At 47.6% G+C, this 18,088-nt stretch overlaps 1 protein-coding gene across 1 annotated transcript in view; it reads left to right on the top strand.

Moving 5' to 3' along the window:
• Window positions 1–18,088, top strand: part of ghrhrb (growth hormone releasing hormone receptor b) — an 87,878-nt gene that overhangs the window by 41,194 nt on the left and 28,596 nt on the right. Inside the window, exon 3 of the mRNA XM_061684135.1 lies at window positions 15,444–15,548. Within this exon, the coding sequence (XP_061540119.1) occupies window positions 15,444–15,548 (105 nt within the window). The remainder of the gene's footprint in view (window positions 1–15,443; window positions 15,549–18,088) is intronic.

Here is an 18,088-nt window from a genome sequence, read left to right as displayed (position 1 = left end):
AAAAACTGAGTGGATTTTCGAAAGTTGGTGACAGAAAGTCCGGAGTAGCCTCCTTGATGGTTAGCAGGTCTCCCCTTGTGTAAGTGAGTCGTGTAAGGTCTCCAAAGACGGACGAAAAACACAAAAACAAAGACAATACTAGAGAGCGCGTTACCGAGGCGGCCACACTGGTAGGCGCCATCTTGATTATATTACCCACAATCATTTAAGGCAGCAATATGTAAAGCACCAGGCCACCGATTAACTTTACAGACAATGCAAAGATTCTCAAGATTCTTCTTTTCCTTTCGGCTTGTCCCTTTAGAAGTCGCCACAGCGCGTCATCCTTTTCCATGTAAGCCAATCTCTTACATCCTCCTCTCGAAAACCAACTGCCCTCACAACATCCATCAACCTTCTCTTTGGTCTTCCTCTAGCTCGCTTGCCTGGAAGCTCCATCCTCATTATCCTTCTACCAATATACTCACTATTTCAACTCTGGACGTGTCCAAACCATCGAAGTCTGCTCTCTCTAACTTTGTCTCCAAAACATCGAATCTTGGCTGTCCCTCTGATGAGCTCATTTCTAATTTTATCCAACCTGGTCACTCCGAGAGCGAACCTCAACATCTTCATTTCCGCCACCTCCAGCTCTGCTTCCTGTTGTCTCTTCAGTGCAGCTGCCTCTAATCTGTATATCATGGCTGGCCTCACCACTGTTTTATAAACTTTGCCCTTCATCCTAGCAGAGACTCTTCTGTCACATAACACACCTGACACCTTCCTTCCGTTCTAACCTGCTTGGACCCGTTTCTTCACTTCCTGACCACACTCACCATTGCTCTGGACGGTTGACCCCAAATATCTAAAGTCCTCCACCCTTGCTATCTCTTCTCCCTCTTGCCTCACTCTTCCCCCACCACCCCTCTCATTCATACACATATATTCCGTCTTACTTCAGCTAATCATCATTCCTCTGTTTTCCAGTGCATGCCTCCATCTTTCTAACTGTTCCTCCAGCTGCTCCCTGCTTTCACTGCAGATCACAATGTCATCTGCAAACATCATGGTCCACGGGGATTCCAGTCTAACCTCATCTGTCAGCCTATCCATCACCACTGCAAACAGGAAGGGGCTCAGGGCTGAACCCTGATGCAGTCCCACCTCCACCTTAAATTCGTCTGTCACACCTACAGCACACCTCACCGCTATTCTGCTGCCCTCGTACATGTCCTGTATTATTCTAACATACTTCTCTGCCACTCCAGTACCACAGTTCATCTCTAGGTACTCTGTCATAGGCTTCTTGTTTGGCCTTTGCCACCTCTACCTTTGTCGCATCTCAATGTATTCCTTTCGCCTCTCCTTGGTCCTCTAGGTGTACCACTTCTTCTTAGCGAAGATTTTTCCTTGTATGATTTCCTGTACTGTGAGGTTCCACCACCAAGTCGCCTTCTCTCCTTTCCTGCCAGAAGATACACCAAGTACTCTCCTGCCTGCCACTCTGATCACCTTGGCTGCAGTGGTCCAGTCTTCTGGAAGGTCCTCCCGTCCACCGAGAGCCTGTCTCACCTCTTCCCGAAAAGCTGCACAACACTCGTCCTGTCTCAGCTTCCACCACATGGTTCTCTGCCCTGCCTTTGTCTTCCTAATCTTCCTCCCCACCACCAGAGTCATCTTACACACCACCATCCTATGCTGTCTAGCCACACTCTCCCCTACCACTACCTTAGAGTCGGTAACCTCCTTCAGATTACATCGTCTGCGCAAAATGTAATCCACCTGTGTGCTTCTAGCTCCATTCTTGTAGGTCACCCTATGTCCCTTCCTCTTTTGGAAAAAAAGTGTTGACTACAGCCATTTACATCCTTGTTGCAAAGTCTACCACCATCTGTCCCTCCAAGTTCCTTTCCTGGATGCCGTACTTACCCATCACTTCTTCATCACCCCTATTTCCTTCACCAACATGTCCATTACAATCTGCACCAATCACGACTCTCTCTCTGTCTGGGATGCTCAGAACTACTTCGTCAAGCTCCTTCCAGAATTTCTCCTTCACCTCTAGGTCACATCCTACCTGTGGGGCATAGCCACTAATCACATTATACATAACGCCCTCAATTTCAAGTTTCAGCCTCATCACTCGATCTGATACTCTTTTCACCTCCAAGACATTCATAGACAACTCTTCTTTTAAAATAACCCCAACTCCATTTCTCTTCCCATCTACACCATGGTAAAATAATTTAAACCCTGCCCCTAAACTTCTAGCCTTACTGCCTTTCCACCTGGTCTCCTAGACACACAATATATCAACCTTTCTCCTCATCATGATGTCAACCAACTCCCGAGATTTTCCTGTCATAGTCCCAGCATTCATAGTCCCAACATTCAAAGTCCCCACATTCAGTTCTAGGCTCTGTTCTAGGCTCTCTTTCTGCCGAAGAACCCGCTTTCCACCTCTTCTTCGACTTTGACCCACAGTAGCTGAATTTCCAACGGCACCCTGCAGGTTGACGGCGCCGGTGGCGGACGTTGTTAACCCGGGCCAGGACCGATCCGGTATGGAATTCTTTGGATGAACGCTCATATTTGTTTGGCAAAGTTTTAAGCCGGATGCCCTTCCTGACCCTCTGCATTTATCCGGGCTACAGTTGCATTAGTTTTACACTGGAGACTAAAAATATAAATATTTTTTAAACTGTTTATTTTATTTACTGTTTATTTTAACATAAAAATTTAACAGAATAGTATATACAAAGAAACAAGCATCAAGAATAGTCTTACAGAACAGTAGCAATGTGAACATACAAAAAATAGCCTCAATAATTGTAAGACTAACATTATTATCCATACAGGGAAAAAACAGCTGTAAACACCATCCATCCGTCCATCCATTTTCCGTACCGCTTATTCTCATTACGCAAAATATAAAATACAGACACATATGCGAGGGATAAAACGAGAGAAAAAATGGCAGAAAAAATGACAGAAAGCATGATTGAGACGTCAGCAATACTCGACATCACGTGATGACGTTAGTTCGAAAAAGTTGAGGCTAAATTAATTTGAAACAGGGCTGTCCTTTCCAATGTTCGAAAGGAAGCTCCTTTTCATCCCTCCTTGACCCGATGACACATTCCAATAAAGGTTACGGAAAGGTGGCATAAGGGTTAGGAGCAGAGATGTACTGGGCCCAAATTTCCCCCAGGATGCACAACCGAAGACCAAATCTTTTTTGTTCCTTCTGCCTTGCAACAAAGCCCCGAAGACTAACCAATGAGCGGTGACTGTGATTTTAGGTCTCATAATTTTTGCTGTATGCATGCATAATACAATTGCCAACCGAGTACGGCAACTGTACACATGGCATCTCCACTGGTCTGGTTATTGTTGCTTCTTGTTCCATTGTCTTCCTTCTCCCCCAATAAGACCACCACATCTTCCTCCTACTCCTCATTCTCTAAGACCAGTACTACCTCCTCATTGCCACCATGGGGTCACCCAGTCCCTCGATAACCCCTCTGCAAGTGACCTTTCAGCCCTGATGTTGCTGCTGCTGCCAATAATTACAATAATAACTAGGCTTTACACGATCAAGATTTTTGGGGCTGATCAAAAACACAAAACACAAAAAAACAAAAACAAAGACAATGCTCGAGAGCACTTGCTGATCGGTATCAGCAAGTTTAAAAAACTTGTGATCAGATCACCGATCTGATCACAAGATGGGGGAATGTCCATCCATCCATCCGCTCTATTTATGCCAGTGAGGCATAGTGATGGACAGATCATTTCCAAGATGGCACCTACCAGTGTGGTCGCCTCGGTAACGCGCTCTCGAGCATTGTCTTTGTTTTTGTGTTTTTCGTCCGTCTTTGGAGACCTTACACGACTCACTTACACAAGGGGAGACCTGCTAACCATCAAGGAGGCTACTCCGGACTTTCTGTCACCAACGTTCGAAAATCCGCTCAGTTTTTTCCCCGGGTTACTCACCGGAGCGGCGTCCGCGGTTTTCGGCGCATGGAGGCGGAAGCGGCGCCACAGAGGGAAACGAGCCGGCATTCAGGTGAAACTCCGCAAGAGAGGACACAGATTGGCGTTCCCGTCGATCCACCTCGCAAATGTACGCTCCCTACCCAACAAAATGGACGAGCTTCATCTTCTGTTAAAGACCAGTAAAGACTTCGGACGTTCCGCGGCCATGTGCTTCACGGAGACCTGGCTTTGCGACGCTGTACCCGATGGCGCCGTCATGCTTCCCGGCTTCAACATTCATCGAGCGGACCGCGACATGGAATCATTGGGGAAAACAAAGGGCGGCAGAATATGCCTCCATATCAACGAAAAATGGTGTACGGACGTCACGGTGCTCAGCACACACTGCAGGCCGCATTTGGAGTCGCTGTTTTTGAACTGTAAACCATTCTACTCGCCACGTGAGTTTGCATCGTTCATACTGGTTGGAGTCTATATTACGCCTCAAGCTAACACGAACGCCGCATTGCTAGCGCTCGCCAAACAAGTCAACGAAATTGGAAAAAAACACCCGGACTCACCCCTCATTTTTCTCGGGGACTTTAACAAAGCTAAACTCAACCACGAAGTCCCTAAATACAAGCAGCACATCGACTGTCCTACCAGGGAAAATAATACTTTAGACCACTGCTACACTACGGTAAAAAACGCATACCGTGCTATACCTCGTGCAGCCCTGGGCTCGTCTGATCACTGCTTAATTCACTTAATACCGACGTACAGGCAAGAACTTAAATGTGCGAAGCCTACAGTGAAAACAGTCAAAAAGTGGACCAATGAAGCCAAGATGGAACTTCAAAGCTGTTTAGACTGCACAGACTGGAGTGTCTTTGAAAATTCAGCTGGCAGCCTGGATGAATATACGGACACTGTCACATCCTATATCAGTTTCTGTGAAGAGGTTTGTGTACCAACAAAATTATTTCGGCCATTCAACAACAACAAGCCGTGGTTCACTGCTAAACTTAAGCAGCTTCGCCAAGCTAAGGAAGATGCATATCAGAGCGGGGACAGGGCCCTGTATAATCGAGCTAGAAACCAGCTTACTAAAGAAATTAACATTGCAAAGAGGATCTATGCAGCAAAGTTGGAAAAACAGTTTAGCGCGAACGACTCTAAATCAGTCTGGCATGCATTCCAATCGCTGACTAATTACAAGCGACGATCCCCCCAAGCTGAGAACAATAGCACACTTGCCAACGACTTGAATACCTTCTACTGCAGATTTGAAAAGGACAGTTTCACACCACAACCACACCTCTGACTTCTGCGTTAACCATCCATGAATAGGATGTGAGACGCATCTTCAAACAACAGACGATTAAAAAAGCGGCAGGCCCGGACCATGTGTCCCCATCCTGCCTCAAAGTCTGCGCGGACCAGCTCGCTCCAGTCTTCACTCAGATCTTCAACAGATCTTTGGAAATGGGCGAAGTTCCATCCTGTTTCAAACGCTCCACCTTCATTCCAGTCCCCAAGAAACCTGCAATCTCTGGTCTGAATGACTAAAGGCCTGTCGCTTTGAAATCTGTGGTCATGAAGTCCTTTGAACGTCTCGTGCTGGACCACCTCAAGAGTGTCATAGGTCCCCTGCTGGACCCCTGAAGTTCGCCTACCAAGCGAACAGGTCTGCGGATGATGCAGTCAACATGGGACTGCACTTCATCCTAGAACACCTCGACAGTGCAGGGACCTACGCGAGGATCCTGTTCGTGGACCTCAGCTCAGCGTTCAACACCATCATCCCTGAACTCCTTTCAACCAAGCTTCTCCAGCTCAGCGTCTCACCTGCCATCTGCCAGTGGATTTACAGCTTTCTGTCGGGCAGGACACAGCAAGTCAGGCTGGGGGAGGCCACCTCATCCACACGCAGCATCAGCACTGTGGCGCCCCAAGGTTGTGTCCTCTCTCCACTGCTCTCTCTCTACACGAACGACTGCACCTCAGCGAACCCGACTGTCAAGCTCCTGAAGTTTGCAGATGACACCACTGTCATCGGCCTCATCAAGGACGGTGACGAGTCTGAATATCGACAGGAAGCGGAGCGGCTGGAGCTGTGGTGCGGCCGACACAATCTGGAGCTGAACACGCTCAAGACTGTAGAGATGATCGTGGACTTCTAGGCATCCTTCGCCACAGCTGCCCCTCACGTTGTCCAGCTGCCTTGTGTCAACCGTCGAGACCTTCAAGTTCCTGGGAATTACAATCTCTCAGGACCTGAAGTGGGCGACCAACATCAACTCCGTCCTCAAAAAGGCCCAGCAGAGGATGTACTTCCTGCGGCTTCTGAGAAAGCACGGCCTGCCACCGGAGGTGCTGAGACAGTTCTACACAGCGGTCATCGAATCAGTCCTGTGTTCTTCCATCACAGTCTGGTTTGGTGCTGCTACAAAAAAGGACAAACTCCGACTGCAACGGACAATCAAAACTGCTGAAAGGATTGTCGGTACCCCCCTACCCACCCTTGACGACTTGCACGCTGCCAGAACTAAGACAAGGGCGTGCAAAATCCTCTCGGACCGTCTGCACCCCAGTCACCAGCTCTTCCAGCTCCTTCCCCCAGGTAGGCGCTACCGATCAACGCAAACTAGAACTAGCAGACATTCCAACAGCTTCTTCCCTCTTGCGATCAACTTCTTAAACACCTAACCTATAATTCCATGACAACAAGCTGGAAATTTTTTGACTTGAGTTCATTGTCACATTTATGTGGGCCAATTATGTATTACTCGTGTACTCACTGTAGTTGTCTCGCCATGCTGCACTATTTGCATATACTGGCCACTCATGCCAGAGTAGCATCTGCTCCATTTGCACACTGATTGAGGAGTATCTGTAACATTTGCACAACCATCATTGTCCCAGATGATCGCACTACTCGTCACTTTAAAACGCATACACTCCTTGAAGTCTCAGCACCCTTTGCACAATGGTCATTGCACCAGACTATTGCATATTAGTCATTCGAACTGCTCTAAGTGCTAGAGGACTCTGCATCTTTTTGCACAATTGTTTTTTGTCAATGTCTTTATTTTTTCCAAAGTGTTCTGTAAATTGACTGTCTGTTGTACTAGAGCGGCTCCAACTACCGGAGACAAATTCCTTGTGTGTTTTGGACATACTTGGCAAATAAAGATGATTCTGATTCTGATTCTGATGAATGGTCTTCTATTAGATGGGAGGAAGTAAATACAGTCATTAATGTATCCACTTTTTCTGACATTTTTGTTCGTTGGTGTGCCGTGAGATTTTTCAATTGTAAGATATGTTCCTTGACTCCATTAAGGTTGGAAATCACTGCTCTAGTCAGATCGTGTATTCTAATCAATCAGGTCAAACCAACATTACCATCCATCCATCCATCCATTTTGTACCGCTACCGTCGCGGGGGCAGTAGCTTTAGCAGGGACGCCCAGACTTCCCTCTCCCCAGCCACTTCATCCAGCTCTTCCGGAGGGATCCCGAGGCGTTCCCAGGCCAGCCGAAGGACGTAGTCTCTCCAGCGTGTCCTGGGTCGTCCCCGGGGTCTCCTCCCGGTGGGACGTGCCCGGAACACCTCACCAGGGAGGCGTCCGGGAGGCATCCGAATCAGATGCCCCAGCCACCTCATCTGTCTCATCTCAATGCGGAGGAACAGCGGCTCTACTCTGAGATCCTCCCGGATGACCGAGCTTCTCACCCTATCTCTAAGGGAGAGCCTGCGGAGGAAACTCATTTCGGCTGCTTGTATCCGGGATCTTGTTCTTTCGGTCACGACCCACAGCTCGTAACCATAGGTGAGGGTAGGAACGTAGATCGACCGGTAAATCGAGAGCTTCACCTTTCGGCTTAGCTCCTTGTTTACCACAACGGATCGATACAAAGTCCACATCACTGCAGACGCTGCACCGATCCGCCTGTCGATCTCCCGTTCCATTCTTCCCTCACTCGTGAACAAGACTCCAAGATACTTGAACTCCTCCACTTGGGGCAGGATCTCATCCCCGACCTGGAGAGGGAACGCCACCCTTTTCCGACTGAGGACCATGGTCTCAGATTTGGAGGTGCTGATTCTCATCCCAGCCGCTTCACACTCGGCTGCAAACTGCTCCAGTGAGAGTTGGAGGTCACGGCTTGATGAAGCCAACAGAACCACATCATCTGCAAAAAGCAGAGATGCAATATTGAGGCCACCAAACCGGACCCCCTCTACGCCTCGGCTGCGCCAAGAATTTCTGTCCATAAAGGTTATGAACAGAATCAGTGTCAAAGGGCAGCCTTGGCGGAGTCCAACCCTCACCAGAGTCGGACTTACTGCCGGATATACGGACCACACTCTGACTCCGGTCGTACAGGGACCGAACAGCCCGTATCAGGGGGTTTGGTACCCCATACTCCCGAAGCAACCCCCAACAGGACCCCCCGAGGGACACGGTCGAACGCCTCCTCCAAGTGCACAAAACACATGTAGACTGGTTGGGCGAACTCCTATTCACCCTCGAAGACCCTGCCAAGGTTGTAGAGCTGGTCCACTGTTCCACGGCCAGGACGAAAACCACACTCTTCCTCCTGAATCTGAGATTCAACTTCCCGACGGACCCTCCTCTCCAGCACCCCTGAATAGACCTTACCAGGGAGGCTGAGGAGTGTGATCCCCCTGTAGTTGGAACACACCCTCCGGTCCCCCTTCTTAAAAAGGGGGGCCACCACGCCAGTCTGCCAATCCAGAGGCACTATCCCCGAAGTCCACGCGATGTTGCAGAGGCGTGTCAACCAGGACAGCCCTACAACAGCCAGAGCCTTGAGGAACTCCGGGCAAATCTCATCCACCCCTGGGGCCTTGCCACCGAGGAGCTTTTTAACCACCTCGGTGATCTCAACCCCAGAGATAGGAGAGCCCGCCTCAGAGAACTCAGACTCTACTCCTTCATGGGAAGGCGTGTCGGTGGAATTGAGGAGGATTTCGAAGTATTCTCCCCACCGACTCACAACGTCCCGAGTCGAGGTCAGCAGCGCCCCATCCCCACTATACACAGTGTTGATGGTGCACTGCTTCCCCGTCCTGAGACACCGTATTGTGGACCAGAATTTCCTCGAAGCTGTCCAGAAGTCTTTCTCCATGGCCTCACCGAACTCCCCCCATGCCCGAGTTTTTGCTTCAGCGACCACCAAAGCTGCAGTCCGCTTGGCCAGCCGGTACCCACCAGCTGCCTCAGGAGTCCGACAGGCCAAAAAGACTTGTTAGGACTCCTTCTTCAGCTTGACGGCATCCCTCACCGTTGGTGTCCACCAATGGGTTCAGGTATTGCCGCCACGACAGGCACAAACCACCTTACGGCCACAGCTGCGGTCGGCCGCCTTAGCAATGGAGGTGCGGAACATGGTCCACTCGGACTCGATGTTCCCCGCCGCCCCCGGAACATGAGCTAAGTTCTGTCAGAGGTAGGAGTTGAAAGTCCTTCTGACAGAGGATTCCGCCAGACGCTCCCAGCAGACCCTCACAATACGTTTGGGCCTGCCACGTCGGACCGGCATCTTCCCCCACCATCGGAGCCAACTCACCACCAGGTGGTGATCATTTGACAGCCCCTCTCTTTAGCCGAGTGTCCAAGACATGCGGCCGCAAGTCAGATGACACGACCATAAAGTCGATCATCGAAATGCGACCTAGGGTGTCCTGGTGCCAAATGCACGTGTTGACACCCTTATGCTTGAACATGGTGTTCGTTGTGGACAATCTGTAAAGAGCACAGAAGTCCAATAACAGAACACCGCTCGGGTTCTGATCGGGGGGGCCTCCCAATCACGCCCTTCCAGGTCTCACTGTCATTGCCCGCGTGAGCATTGAAGTCCCCCAGCAGAACGATGGAGTCCCCAGCGGGACCGCTCTCCAGCACCCCCTCCAAGGAGTCCAAAAAGGGTGGGTACTCTGAACTGCTGTTTGCTGCATAGGCACAAACAACAGTCAGGACCCGTCCCCCAACCCGAAAACGGACGGAGGCTACCCTCTCGTCCACCGGGGTGAACCCCAATGTACAGGCGCCGAGCCAGGGAGCAATAAGTATACCCACACCTGCTCGGTGCCTCTCACCGTGGGCAACTCCAGAGTGGAAGAGAGTCCAACCCCTCTCAAGAGGACTGGTACCAGAGCCCAAGCTGTGCGTGGAGGCGAGTCCGACTATATCTAGTCGGAACTTCTCGACCTCACACACCAGCTCGGGCTCCTTCCCTGCCAGAGAGGTGACATTCCACGTCCCTAGAGCCAGCTTCTGTAGCCGGGGATCGGATCGCCAAGATCCCCGCCTTCAGCCACCGCCCAGCTCACACTGCACCCGACCCCTATGGCCCCTCCCACAGGTGGTGAGCCCATGGGAAGGGGGACCCACGTTACCCTTTCGGGCTGTGCCCAGCCGGGCCCCATGGGTGCAGGCCTGGCCACCAGGCGCTCGCCTTCGAGCCCCACTTCCAGCCCTGGCTCCAGAGGGGGGCCCCGGTGACCCGCATCCGGGCAAGGGAAACCTGAATCCATTAATTGTATTTGTCATAGAGGTTTTTACTTTATTACTTTACTTTATTTTTAATTAAATTACTTCACCCACACCAAAACCTTCGAGCATGATTCGACAGAACGGCGGGATGTTTACGTACAACCATTCGTGCTACTACTAGCTTGCTAGGCTATGTAATATTTTGTTGCCTGCTTGCGATCCGTATCGTATTAAACGTACGTGAACATACCTCAAGCAAGCCTTAAACGAACGTCCGCTCCTATCCTGAGCACCGGTGACCACCAACACACGTTTCCCTCCATTTTGTCCCTATAATACAATCGGCGCGCTCCACTCTTGTTGTCGTCACCACGGTAACGAGTGTATCCGGTCACATTTGAATTGACAAGATAAAGCCCAATGATCGTAAAAAACGACCCGACTGGTTAGAGCGTCAGCCTCACAGTTCTGAGGACCCGGGTTCAATCCCCGACCCTGCCTGTGTGGAGTTTGCATGTTCCCCCCGTGCCTGCGTGGGTTTTCTCCGGGCACTCCAGTTTCCTCCCACATCCCCAAAACATGCATGGAAGGTTAACTGGCAACTCTAAATTGCCCGTAGGTGTGAATGTGAGTGCGAATGGTTGTTTGTTTGTATGTGCCCTGCGATTGGCTGGCAACCAGTTCAGGCTGTACCGCGCCTCCTGCATGATGATAGCTGGGATAGGCTCCAGCACGCCCGTGACCCTAGTGAGGAGAAGCATCTCAGAAAATGGATGGATGGATGGATGGATCGTAAAAAACGGGATGTGGTGATATCGGAATACAAGATTTTATTGCAGTACTCTGACAGTGCAATAGGTGAAAGAGCAAATTTGTCTTGTAGTTTGACTCGGGCATTACGTGTTGTCTGTCTCAGACGTGTTGTCTGTTCCACACCGCCATGTTTTTTGTTTTTTTTAATAAATTCATTGGCCGTCAGATATTTCCAATACAACGTCAAAAGATACGCGACAAAGCTAAAAATAAACTAGCTTTTGGATTCAAATATATTGTGCACGCGGCAACACGGAGTAAGTGTCTTTTGTGGAGCCGATTAATGACGTCATTGATCAGATCGGCGAATTATGACATTAAAGCTGATCAGCATAAAATGCTAAATATCAGCCCGATAAAATCGATGCAAAGTCTAATCATAACAATATTAATCATAACAAGAGTTATGTTCTTAATACACAAAGGCAATACATGTCAGAAAATGCCATAAATCACACACACACACACGTGCATGCACACACACACGCACACACACACACACGCGTGCATGCACACATGCATGCACACACACACGCACACACACACACGTGCATGGACACACACACGCACACACACACACACACACACACACACACACACGCATACCCTGTTGGAGGGTTTACGCTTTCTCATATCAGAGTAATCCCGCTCATTTGTTCACCTATCAAATAATATGTAGGAATCCCCTAATTGCTAAAAAAGTATAAATCTCAAAGTCAAATCACAGAGACTTCATCCTTTTCTGATGGTGAGCGACAAAAATCAATGATGCTTGCAGTACATAAGGACTCAAGTGTTTAACAATTTTGTTTCACAAAGCATTTGCAACAAATGCATGGTCTGCGAGGTGTAATATTTCGCCATTTCCCACTGTGCCCACCTGTAGTCGTGCTGTTATATCCTTCCTCCACTGAAAAGATCTGTCAGCTTTGCACATTTTTGTTCACATCTGGTGTGGGGTTAGGAGGGAAGAGACGACTTGCTTATGACTTGTCTGCTGCTTAACAACAATTGTTGGTCGCACAGCGCACGGCACAACAGCAAGGCTCTGACGGAGTCACGAATCATAAACGCATGCTCAGCCTGCAGGTTGTAATCTACACAGAGAAACTCGGCTTGGTGTGTATGGCGCACACGACCGATTCGCTCATGCACGGCGTTGTTGACAAAAGGCTAGCCTAAAAGTCATCTTATTTGTTGAATCGTATTCTGTAGTTATGTTTTGTTAAAATACGTCTCTGTGTATTGGAAAGTATGTAGGAATTATCCTCCATCCATCCATTTTCTGAGCCGCTTATCCTCACAAGGGTCACGGGAGTGGTGGAGCCTATCCCAGCTATCTTCGGGCAGGAGGAAGGGTCCACCCTGAACTGGTTTCCAGCCAATCGGAGGGCACATATAAACAAACAACCATTTGCACTCACATTCACACTTACGGGCAATTTAGTCTTCAATCAACCTACCATGCATGTTTTTGGGATGTGGGAGGAAACCGGAGTGCCCGGAGAAAACCCACGCAGACACGGGGAGCAAACTCCACACAGGTGAGGCCGGGGATTGAACCCCGGTCCACAGAACGGTGAGGCAGATGCTCTAACCAGTGCCACTAGGAATTATCCTTTTTAAACAAAAAAAAAAAAAAAAAAAAAAAAAAAAAAGAGGCTTGGCTCGGTTGGCCTGGAATGGACCAGCCAGCCGAAATTCCCAATTGGCACCCCGCTCCTGGTTACGAGATTGGACTTTTTGAAGAGGCCATTGGTGTTAAGGAAAGGAAGTTGGAAGGACAGATGTTCGTGGACACTAATAGGGGTTATTAGCAATTAACTCAAGCAGGTCGAAGTACTTGCTCCCGGTAAATCGCAGAGCCTTATAACATGCAATGTCTTTTGTTTTACACAAGAGATCTTCAAGACTACCAAACACATGACAATATCCGATGTTTGGCCTTCATTTTTTAACATATATATATATATATATATATATATATATGTAAAAAAAAAAATATATATATATATATATATATATCAGCTCATATTTGTATAAAAACAATTATATACTTGCATTTAAATTTTGTCCAAATACACCAGCCAGAAAGCAAACAAGATTTTAACAAGTTCGGTTTCAAACCATCGTGTCATCAACCCGTAGTCATGGTACTTATCGCAGCATACAAAGGAAATCAGCTAAACTGTTTCCAGGTTTGGTCACGTGACATTCCGCATATGGGGAATTTCCAAAGAATTTCCAAAAGAAAGGAACACGGTGGCATACAAGAGCGGAGGCAGGTGCACAGAGGGGGACTATATTGAGTGTAGACAACGCAACGACTGGGCACTAAATTCATTTTATCAATAAATTTGAGCTTTGTTTTATAGACGTACAGTATTTGCAGTATTATTTGTCATTCAAGTATGTCGCTGCGGACGGACAAGGCTGCAAATAGCAAGAAGCTCGTTTCATCACTTATTTGGAATTGGTTCGGATTTGTAGCAAATTCTACTGCAAATTATGTTATAGTATGAAAATATGTTAGACAAACCTTGAAACAGAAGCTGAAAAGAGTTTGCATTGTTTGTTTATTGCAGCGTATCACATTTAGGTGTTGCGTTTTATGCATGTGTGAACAAATTTACTGTTATGGCACATTACATAAATACCCACCACGGTCCCATACAAAGGACCCCAGAGTGGAGAGCCACTGGAAAAAGGGCTATTATCTAAATACCCAGAATACCTATGAAGATCAGTCCTTTCATTTGCAGAATTCATCACGTCACAAGCTCTAATTAGCACCTAATGAAGGCAGCCCCATTCACTTCAAATTTGAGCATTGTGGCCTTTTACTCCTGCCTGACCAAGCATGGAGTGTAGTCTCCATTAGCTGGAGAGCCATTAGTATATAACAGATGACTAATGTATCATTTCAATCAGTACGCCAAAGTAAAATGCCAACTGAACCTAGCCGCACGACGCATAAGTACCTATGGCTGTAAACTATTAAATTGCTCTGACTATTAGCTTCAAAATAACAATGCTTTCAAACATTCTCTAATTATAATAAACTCATAGTGAGGTAGTTTGCGACAATGTTCTGTCATTTTGTGTTAATTTAGACTGTCAGTGTCATGTATTGGCTGGACTCGGGCATAATCAGGATTCAGTTAAAATAAATACATACTTAAATATACTGCCCACCAACACTGGAAAAAACAACAACAACAACAACAAAGCACCAAACACTAAACTAATGCGAGAGAGCACGAGTAAGGTACGTATGTCAAGAAATTATGGATGTAAGACTGAGTCACGACTCGACCGCTTCCCCACACCCCACTTCTCCAATGAAACCGTAAACATGACAACAATCAATGTGTTATAGTGATTCATAGCAATAAAACAATAAATGTACACTTGTGAGCAAAAAACAAACAAACACCTGGAACCCATAAAACTTTTTTTATTTTTTAGCCATTTCCCATTGTGCCTTTGTTAGCAATCTACATCTGCGAGAAGCTGCTGTGTAATAAAGAATCATAAAAAGTTGAAGAATGAGTCTTCACATCGGTGGGGAAGGCATTGTTGTCACATGAATTAATGAGGTTGACCTTTTTGTTGTTGTTTTCGAGGGGATTTTTCTACAGCTACTGTGAAGTAAATCATCGTAGGAAATAGAAACATTTTGTCTCCAAGTCAGTTCTGATTAAAGTTTTACAAATCATCATTGTTAATGTTTGCAGAAGTTTTTAAATCAGTGAGAACCATTTTAACTTTTAAAACTATATATATATATATATATATATATATATAAAATAGACTGCATATGAATTTTCTTCCATATTTATATTTTTTAAAAATGAAGAGATGCATAAATTAAGAACAATCGCTTGCACAAAAAGCTTCCATCCTTTATAGTATACCTCTAACCAAAATCTACCTGTTATGTGCAATATTCAAACAAAAACAAAAACCCCATGGGTCATGGGTGCATTGATTGAGTAGTCTGTAAAACATTACCACAGGCAGACCATGGAGAAAGTGTACCGGAGACAAATTCCTTTTGGGTTTTAACATACTTGGCCAATAAAGATGATTCTGGTTCCAATTACTAATAGATGTGTGATAAATGTTTTTTTCATGCCTTAGGGTGCCCAACAGTGTGGGATGAGATTCGCTGCTGGTATCGTGCTGAGGTGGGACAGGTGGTCGGTGTATCATGTGCCAATATCTCCCAGCTGTTTAATAACAAAGGTAAATCACTCAACTTGTCTTTTTCATTTCGAAGCAAAGCTATGTAGAATCTATTCAACAATGGAATGACATTCAGCAGAATGCCATTGCACAATTTATCCATCCATCCATCCATTCATTTTCTGTACCGCTTATCCTCACTCGGGTCGCGGGCATGCTAGAGCCTATCCCAGCTAACTGCAGGCAGTAGGGGGGGTACACCCTTAACTGGTTGCCAGCCAATCGCAGCCATTGCACAATTCCACTTTTGAAAATAAACATTATCCTTCCCCTTTTCAGTTAAAGGCAACATATGTGTCATAATAGGGTTAGGGTTAGTTACAAGATGGCGCCTACCAGTGTGGCCGCCTCGGTAACGCGCTCTCTAGTATTGTCTTTGTTTTTGTGTTTTTTGTCCGTCTTTGGAGACCTTACACGACTCACTTACACAAGGGGAGACCTGCTAACCATCAAGGAGGCTACTCCGGACTTTCTGTCACCAACTTTCGAAAATCCGCTCAGTTTTTTCCCCGAGTTACTCACCGGAGCGGCGTCCGCGGTTTTCGGCGCATGGATGCGGAAGCGGCGCCACAGAGGAAAACGAGCCGGCATTCAGGTGAAAATCCGCAAGAGAGGACACAGATTGGCGTTCCCGTCGATCCACCTCGCGAATGTACGCTCCCTACCCAACAAAATGGACGAGCTTCATCTTCTGTTAAAGACCAGTAAAGACTTCGGACGTTCCGCGGCCATGTGCTTCACGGAGACCTGGCTTTGCGACGCTGTACCCGATGGCGCCGTCACGCTTCCCGGCTTCAACATTAATCGAGCGGACCGCGACATGGAATCATCGGGAAAAACGAAGGGCGGCGGGATATGCCTCCATATAAACGAAAAATGGTGTACGGACGTCACGGTGCTCAGCACACACTGCAGCCCGCATTTGGAGTCGCTGTTTCTGAACTGTAAACCATTTTACTCGCCACGTGAGTTTGCATCGTTTATACTGGCTGGAGTCTATATCACACCGCAAGCTAAGACGAGCGCCGCATTGCTAACGCTCGCTGAACAAGTCAACGAAATTGAAAAAAAAACACCCTGACTCACCCCTCATTATTCTCGGGGACTTTAACAAAGCTAAACTCAACCACGAACTCCCTAAATACAAGCAGCACATCGACTGTCCTACCAGGGAAAATAATACTTTAGACCACTGCTACACTACGGTAAAAAACGCATACCGTGCTATACCTCGTGCAGCCCTGGGCTCGTCTGATCTCTGCTTAATTCACTTAATACCGACATACAAGCAAGAACTTAAATGTGCGAAGCCTACAGTGAAAACAGTCAAAAAGTGGACCAATGAAGCAAAGATGGAACTTCAAAGCTGTTTAGGCTGCACAGACTGGAGTGTCTTTGAAAATTCAGCTGGCAGCCTGGATGAATATACGGACACTGTCACATCCTATATCAGTTTCTGTGAAGAGGTTTGTGTACCAACAAAATAATTTCGGACATTCAACAACAACAAGCCGTGGTTCACTGCTAAACTTAAGCAGCTTCGCCAAGCTAAGGAAGATGCATATCAGAGCGGGGACAGGGCCCTGTATAATCGAGCTAGAAACCAGCTTACTAAAGAAATTAACATTGCAAAGAGGATCTATGCAGCAAAGTTGGAAAAACAGTTTAGCGCGAACGACTCGAAATCAGTCTGGCGTGCATTCCAATCGCTGACTAATTACAAGCGACGATCCCCCCAAGCTGAGAACAATAGCACACTAGCCAACGACTTGAATACCTTCTATTGCAGATTTGAAAAGGACAGTTTCACTCCACACACCCACCCGGCCGCACCCGCGACCACAACCACACCTCTGACTTCCGCGTTAACCATCCATGAACAGGATGTGAGACGCATCTTCAAACAACAGAAGATTAACAAAGCAACAGGACCGGACCATGTGTCCCCATCCTGCCTCAAAGTCTGCGCGGACCAGCTCGCTCCAGTCTTCACTCAGATCTTTAACAGATCTTTGGAAATGTGCGAAGTTCCATCCTGCTTCAAACGCTCCACCATCATTCCAGTCCCCAAGAAACCTGCAATCTCTAGTCTGAATGACTACAGGCCTGTCGCTTTGACATCTGTGGTCATGAAGTCCTTTGAACGTCTCGTGCTGGACCACCTCAAGAGTGTCACAGGTCCCCTGCTGGACCCCCTGCAGTTTGCCTACCAAGCGAACAGGTCTGCGGATGATGCAGTCAACATGGGACTGCACTTCATCCTAGAACACCTCGACAGTGCAAGGACCTACGCGAGGATCCTGTTCGTGGACTTCAGCTCAGCGTTCAACACCATCATCCCTGAACTCCTTTCAACCAAGCTTCTCCAGCTCAGCGTCTCACCTGCCATCTGCCAGTGGATTTACAGCTTTCTGACGGGCAGGACACAGCAGGTCAGGCTGGGGGAGGCCACCTCATCCACACGCAGCATCAGCACTGGGGCGCCCCAAGGTTGTGTCCTCTCTCCGCTGCTCTTCTCTCTCTACACGAACGACTGCACC

This window comes from Phycodurus eques, chromosome 8 (assembly GCF_024500275.1).
Source record: "Phycodurus eques isolate BA_2022a chromosome 8, UOR_Pequ_1.1, whole genome shotgun sequence".
Lineage (NCBI taxonomy): Eukaryota > Metazoa > Chordata > Actinopteri > Syngnathiformes > Syngnathidae > Phycodurus > Phycodurus eques.
This window is presented reverse-complemented; position numbering and strand designations above follow the sequence as displayed.